The sequence below is a fragment of the Megalopta genalis genome, chromosome 7 (genome assembly GCF_051020955.1).
Source record: "Megalopta genalis isolate 19385.01 chromosome 7, iyMegGena1_principal, whole genome shotgun sequence".
Taxonomy (NCBI): domain Eukaryota; kingdom Metazoa; phylum Arthropoda; class Insecta; order Hymenoptera; family Halictidae; genus Megalopta; species Megalopta genalis.
The window spans coordinates 16,878,960-16,886,192 of record NC_135019.1 but is presented as its reverse complement, the minus strand read 5'-3'; the positions used below and the strand labels follow the sequence as shown (position 1 = coordinate 16,886,192).

The 7,233-nt window shown below is 33.9% G+C and overlaps 1 protein-coding gene and 1 long non-coding RNA gene across 3 annotated transcripts; one reads left to right on the top strand and one right to left on the bottom strand.

The window, feature by feature from the left end:
* Positions 1-30: 30 nt before the first annotated feature.
* Positions 31-4,107, bottom strand: Hira (histone cell cycle regulator-like protein). The gene is made up of 11 exons (XM_033472923.2): positions 3,730-4,107; positions 3,589-3,651; positions 3,365-3,475; positions 2,664-3,262; positions 2,319-2,600; positions 1,981-2,246; positions 1,356-1,899; positions 1,096-1,285; positions 734-1,018; positions 560-654; positions 31-480 (listed from the first exon to the last, which is right to left on the bottom strand). The coding sequence occupies exons 1-11, from the start codon at positions 3,764-3,766 to the stop codon at positions 358-360; spliced, it is 2,595 nt and encodes an 864-aa protein (XP_033328814.1). The 5' UTR covers positions 3,767-4,107; the 3' UTR covers positions 31-357.
* Positions 4,100-7,149, top strand: LOC117221752 (uncharacterized). Of its 2 annotated transcripts, XR_004490563.2 has the most exons (5): positions 4,100-4,214; positions 6,358-6,428; positions 6,503-6,655; positions 6,734-6,876; positions 6,963-7,149. It is a non-coding gene; the product is annotated as an uncharacterized LOC117221752 (long non-coding RNA). The 2 variants fall into 2 exon arrangements; XR_013033801.1 differs by lacking the exon at positions 4,100-4,214 and having other exon boundaries at positions 5,330-6,655.
* The last annotated feature ends 84 nt before the right edge of the window (positions 7,150-7,233 follow it).

The following is a 7,233-nucleotide window of genomic DNA, read 5'->3' as shown; positions in this document are numbered from 1 at the left end:
TTTAAAACCACTAGAATTTTAATAAAAATCTTTAGTAAGAAATTCTATTTTATTACTTATTTTACATATAGATGATACAAAAGACTGTACAAGTATGTTTCATTATAAAGATGTGCTTTTAAAATGTACAAAAAAACTAAAACGTTTCTTAAATGATGTTAGAATATTCTACGCTTTTTAGGAACTGAAAAAAATGTTAAAAGTTGCCTTTTTACATTTTGTCGTTAGTTAATTTGTAATATTAAAATAATAATCGTATTATATTAGATTATCGAATCGATTTGAAAGAATCGCGGTGGATTATTATAATCCGAAGTAAACACATTATATCGGAATTGACATTTATTCGATTTCCTTTCAAACTGTTTGATTCCTCAATGCTGTTAACTGTTCTGTATATTCGAGATATAACCTTTGCCAACGAAGGTGTCCACCGACAACGGACAATACATCTTCTAAGAGTTTATGTTTCTTCATTCCCTATACAAATTTTATTAAATATTAGCAATATCCAATCTTATGTATAATATGACGTAACAAACACTTAAAGACAGTTTACCAGTATCAAAGGATCCCATATACTTTTTGAGGCAGACGTGTGACTTGGACCCAGAAGATCGTCTAAAATTAACCTCAAACGTTTTTCTAATCCATCTAGAAGAAACACATATAATCAATAATGAAAAATATGATCGGTAAATGTAAAATCTAAGATATAAATATTCGTATCTACCTTGAGTTAATAGAAAGGATACTAGAGCAATGAGCCAATGTACATATTCCTGTGTGCTACCAAGAGCTCTGGAAGCAAGCATTTGTTGTTCCAAATAGGACACTACGCTGGGTGCACTATGGGGTAATCTTGGATTAGGTAAAGTGTTTCCAGCTGTTCTCAATAATCCTTCTTGTAAAGAAGAAAGAGGTCCTCTGGGAACTCTACTTCCAGATGTACTAGACGCATTGAATGATGCCCAACGCCATATAGGATCTTGACTGTCGCCAATTAATAACCATGTACCTAAGATATATAATATTTTTGTGCATGTATTAATTGTCATATTGAAATGAGTCGCAGATACATTTCAATTTACATACCCATTTCTTTATGATATATATATGCTCTGGCATTGGTAAAAGCTAAATGAGGCATTCCATTATATAAAGTGCAAGATAATAAGGAGGTGCCTGGTACTGCCAAATGTGCAGCAGATGTAGAAACTATCATTCTACATGAGTATCCTATTTCCCATACACGAACTGCTCCACAACTTGAAATGACCATTACCTAAAGGTATCAATGTTCAATAATCACTGATCATTTGTTTGAAATAAAAAAATATTGAAAAATATATTACCGCATTCCCAACTGCATGGACTTTTGCAAGTGGTGCAGGTGGAGCTAGAGGAGGTGCTGGTCGGCATCCTTTTGCAGGATGAAACGTATGAAGGCTCCCATCTTCTAAACCAAGCGCAATAACCGCTGGAGAGGCTGCTAATGCTACAGCACTGTATCCTAAATATAAATCCCAAGTTGGTTCAGAATCTGTACCCTTGAACACTTGTAAATGAGCTAAACCTTGACTATTGGTCACGGTTACAGCATAATGGCCAGCTTGTTGAGACAACGAACTAGATGGCTTCAAAGGGGGAAGTAAAATTTGATTTGCATTTCTTTCGGATGTGATTTTCGGTTTCTTAGAAAGTGCAGCGTGATTTAGTTTTGGTGTAGTCTGTTCGCGTCGTTTCAGAGTCAATGTAGCTGTTGGACTATTAGTGTTGATTGAATTCACTGAAGTAGTAACGTTAGGTGCTACGACATCGTTTCGCTTTTCTATGACGATCGAACTTTTTACTTGACTCGTAAATGTTGGTGTTCCCAATCTAGCACTCGACGAGTCCCTAATATATAAAAAGAATTATTTTAATATTAAAAACGTTTAAAAACTATCGTTACTTTCGAAAATACACGTATCAACTAACATTGTGTCTGATGGTGGTGGTATAAACATTGGTGTTATCCGCCTTTTACCATCGGACGTCCTTGTTTCAATTTGTTTATTAATGGGGCCTTTCGCGGGAGTTGTAGGAGTAGTAGTCGGCGGTTGCACTGAATTTATACTTGTTAATGTTTGAGTGGTTTGCGTTGGTGAGGATGTTGTCTTCAAATTAAGAAGTTCTGGCGCTTCCATCACCGTACAACTGCCTTGAACTAAAGGTTTACCATACAAACGTTCGTGGAGACTACTCTACAATGAAATTAAACGTATATAAACTATTAACATGATGTATAGTAAATTATTTACGAGTTGGACGATTACTTGTTCAGCAGGATCTAATGGTTGACCTAATTCCTGTTGAGTAAACTCGATAAGTACAACAGATCCATCCCAAGAACAAGCGGCTAGACGTAGACCGCACGGTGACCAACTAGCATCTAACACTGAATGTGTAAACAATTCGTGTATCACTACTAAAGGCCTTTTTAAAGAAGTTAACCATACAGACAGGGAACGATCGCGGGATCCTATAGCAACGCAACAATATTGTTGCGGCTTGGAAGAGCCCGGTTGCTTCTTTTGTAAAATATTTCCATTGAATCTCTGAAATAAGAAAAAAATTATTGTATAAATTATATATATTTGTAATGTACAACTATTACATACCACGCACGTAACAGCTTTTCTATGCCCTACAAAATCTTTGTCTTGGGTCCATCCATCTCTTTCGATTATTTGCGCGGTAGGACCACCGCCGTTCATGGCATGAGCTGACACTAAATACTGACCATCAGGACTCCAGGAAAGTCTTAAGACATGAGTAGTTCCACCACATTCATCGAATGGCTCGGATATCAGTGCTGCTTCTGTCCAATCAGTAGTACGCCATACACGCAATGTTTTGTCATCAGATTGAGAAGCTAAATATTTTCCTACAGGATCCCAAGTGATCCCTTTCACAAATCCTTTATGACCTTTCAATACGGCAACAATAGCTGGGAATTTTGAAGCATCCCATACTATTACGCTATTGTCTACTGAGGCAGAAGCTAACCATGGACTATGTGGTGCCCATGCGAGATCCAATACATCAGCTTCATGAGAACGTAAAGTAGCTATGCAACGCCATGTTTCTACACTGGACTTTCCACCAAACATGGAACTGCCACCTACTCCACCGGACAATCTCCAAATCATAATGAGTTTGTCTACTCCTCCTGATGCTAATAATCCATTATTACTCCATCTAACGCAATTTACACATGCTACAGAATAAACATAATAAATTTTTATAAATTATTATTTTCAGAAAATGGAACTTAAAAATATAAATTATTTAAATTGAGATCAAATTGTATCATTCATACCAAGATGATTATCTAACTGACACAACATTTTTGGAATATTTTCATCTAATTCTGCAACTTCATTGACTACTGGTTCCATGTTCCATATGACAACTCTTCCGGAATCACCACCTAGAATGATCAAATTAATATTTATCATATTGCAAAGAAACACATGAAACAATCACAGTAAATAATAATAATCCACTATGAATAATGAAAACATAAATAAGTGATAGTAGTACCTTGACCACCAGTGGCAAATCTTTTTCCATCTGGATGTATATCCACAGAAAATATTGGAAAACCTGAAGTGTAATTAAAGTTTTCAAATCACATATTGTAATTTGTAAAGCTTGAAATATATTTAAATAAGGTATACAAACCATCGTGTGTAACCCAATTTGGTTTTACTAGCTTCATATTATTTTACGCAATAGAACTTTGTCAATTTAATAATGCTCTTTCAATTTTAAATTCAGATTTCATTTTAAATTCACCGATTCTTTCGTTTTTCGTAAATACAGCGCTCTTCAAATATCATAACCTCGAAGAGAAGATACAAACAAATTTCACTACCGGCAGTACATGCATACATACATACAATATGTATTCAGCCCGATTTCTACGAATTCACGTGCAAAAGCGTCGCGTGAAGTTACGTGCTGTACATACATGTATGTGACATGTATATGCATATAAATCAACGATCAAAATACATGTGCATATATAATCTAGTTTAATTCACCGCGACTACTGTCTTCGACTACTAAGTGTCTTCATAGAAACCAGAGTTTCCACTTCAATACACAAATGAACAAATATTCTGACTTCTCTTTTATTATGTTTGTCGTAAACAAGTATAGTATGGGTAGAGTATTTTATTTTTACAGTTCTAAAACGCTAACTTAAATTCGTCAGTCTGTATAATATACATATTAACGTAAAACAGGCAATGTGTATTTATGTATAACTTCTCAAAATTATTATTACTTTATTGCATAAAAGAAAGATTTAAAGGTTTGATTCATGATAATAGTCCATAAAAGAATGCAAACTAATTATTTATTACAACTTTTATAAAAAATATATAGGTTTTAAAACTCTTTATCTTGCAGATATTTATTATCATGTTTTGGATAATTAATTACTTGTATAACACTGTCCGACACGATTGTTGGGTTCCTATAGCCACTATGAAATTCTTGTAGAGCTTCACTCCCTGAACAAGAATCCGAAGACCGAATTGCTCCATCTCCCTCAGTTCTTTAAATAAACGAACTTTTGTAAAATCCCAAAATTTTCGACAAAAATGAGGTATTGCATGAAAAGTACAAACGTTAAAAAGTTCTAATTGGTGTTAAAAAATAGACGAGAGTTTCCCGAATATAATGGCATGCAATTTATTAATTGTTTTTGGTCCTAAATAGCAATAAATTAATGTCAAAGTTTAAAAAAGTGTCGATGTGAGCAGTTTCTGCGCAATATTTTTGTATTTTTACGAAAAGTTCTTTGTTGAGCACGAAAACTCTACCCAGGATCGGATTCTGTAGACATTTCTGAAGAAGAAACGGCCCGGTAAAAGTGTCGGAACGATATACATTTCGAGTAGATCGAGAAAATGTTCGACAGCAACATGTACAAGACGTTTCGCCGCTCGCTTCTCTCTGTCCGACGGGGCCGAAACGTAATCAACACCGATGGAGGGATCCAATGGGGCACCCACTTTTCGTAAATAATATTTGAATCTTTTTTAGTACTTTAATGTTCTGTTTTTTTTACATATTTCTGTGGATAATAATCACCAAACTGTGATATATTTCACACAAAAAATCACACCAGAGTATTTGGAGTTGGTAACGCGAAAGTAAATATTTAAATATATATTTAACGATATGTCTCAAGAAGTTTAACATTTTGAAAATGATTATTTATTCATGATCGTATTATCGTTATAATTTAAATGATAACTGTATACATGATATACTTGTAATTCGAACAAATTCAGAATAAAATGAATATTTTTTGTTCATTATTTTTCTTTTATTATTTCTCCATTTTTAATTTATGATTCACAGTTTGGTGATTATTATCCATAAAAATATGTAAAAGAAGACAGCACATTGAAGTACTAAAAAAAATGGCACGCCTCATACGCTGAGTGGGTGCCCCATTGGATCCCTCCGTCGGTGTTGATTACCCATAGCTTCGGCCCTGTCGGACAGAGAAAAGCGAGCAGCGAAGCACATGGTGGCAAAACATCGTGTACATGTTGCCGACGAACATTTTCTCGACCTACTCAAAATGTACATCGTTCTAACACTTCTATCGGGCCGTTTCTTCTTCAGAAATGTCTACAGAATCCGATCCTGGGTAGAGTTTTCGTGCTCAACAAAGAACTTTTCGTAAAAATACAAAAATATTGCGCAGAAACTGCTCACGTCGACACTTTTTTAAACTTTGACATTAATTTATTGCTATTTAGGACCAAAAACAATTAATAAATTGCATGCCATTATATTCGGGAAACTCTCGTCTATTTTTTAACACCAATTAGAACTTTTTAACGTTTGTACTTTTCATGCAATACCTCATTTTTGTCGAAAATTTTGGGATTTTACAAAAGTTCGTTTATTTAGAAAACTGTGGGTGATGGAGCAATTCGGTTTTCGGATTCTTGTTCAGGAAGTGAAGCTCTACAAGAATTTCATAGTAGCTATAGGAATCCAGAAAAAAGCTTGATTTTGTCGGACAGTGTAAACATTACGATTAAGTAATTTCTTATAGCGTTCAACCAAGTCGCTGATACGTAGTGAGACGTATGTAGAAAACCTGCAGTGTTGGGCTTGTCAAACATACCATACAAAATGCCATAGAAAACAGAAATTACAACGAGATACATATTTACAGTATAGGATATGTTTTATTTAATAAATTGCATATACCATCATATTCGCGGAGAACCCTGATGTTGAATTTCCAAATATACTTGTTTCTCATTTGTTTCATGCTAGTGGAAGCAAGTTCGTGATTATTATGTGGAAGTTATCACAGGTCGTGTTAAGAAAATATATTACTTCTACAAGTAAGGTGTTTAGTATTGAAATTATTTTGTTACTAATCATTATTTATTTTGTTATAATGTGTTTACTTTTACAGATATTCACGATGTTATGTTTGTTCCTCAAGTGGGAATTGAAGCAAATGTAGGGAAATTTTTTTAAAAAAGACCTATGCAAAGATTTGTTCTAATATTACAGATCAACGTCATAAATTAGTGGAAATGGAAAACACAGCTAACACATTTTTAAAGTAATATCTAGGTTCTTAATCTTTTATCCACGCTGTAACATTATAATTAAGATTGTTCGTCCATTTCTTTGTTTTTAGGCAGGAGGAGCAAAAATTGAACGACATTAAAACGGAAATTTTTGAAACGGAACAAGTAATTAAAACTCTTGCAGACAATGCTCCTGTTCATCGTACAATTAAAAAAGCCTTGGCAGATATGAATAATGAAGATGTGATACAAAGTTAATGTTATGCTCAAAATATCATATTGCATGATTTCTATATTCAAATCCGACCTTTAAGCATAATGTTCATATATTAATTTCAGTGTGGAAGTCATCTATACAGAAATGCGTAAATTATTTGCAAGACAAAAACTCAATTTTGAACATGTATATGCATATAAATCAACGATCAAAATACATGTGCATATATAATCTAGTTTAATTCACCGCGACTACTAAGTGTCTTCATAGAAACCAGAGTTTCCACTTCAATACACAAATGAACAAATATTCTGACTTCTCTTTTATTATGTTTGTCGTAAACAAGTATAGTATGGGTAGAGTATTTTATTTTTACAGTTTCAGAACGCTAAT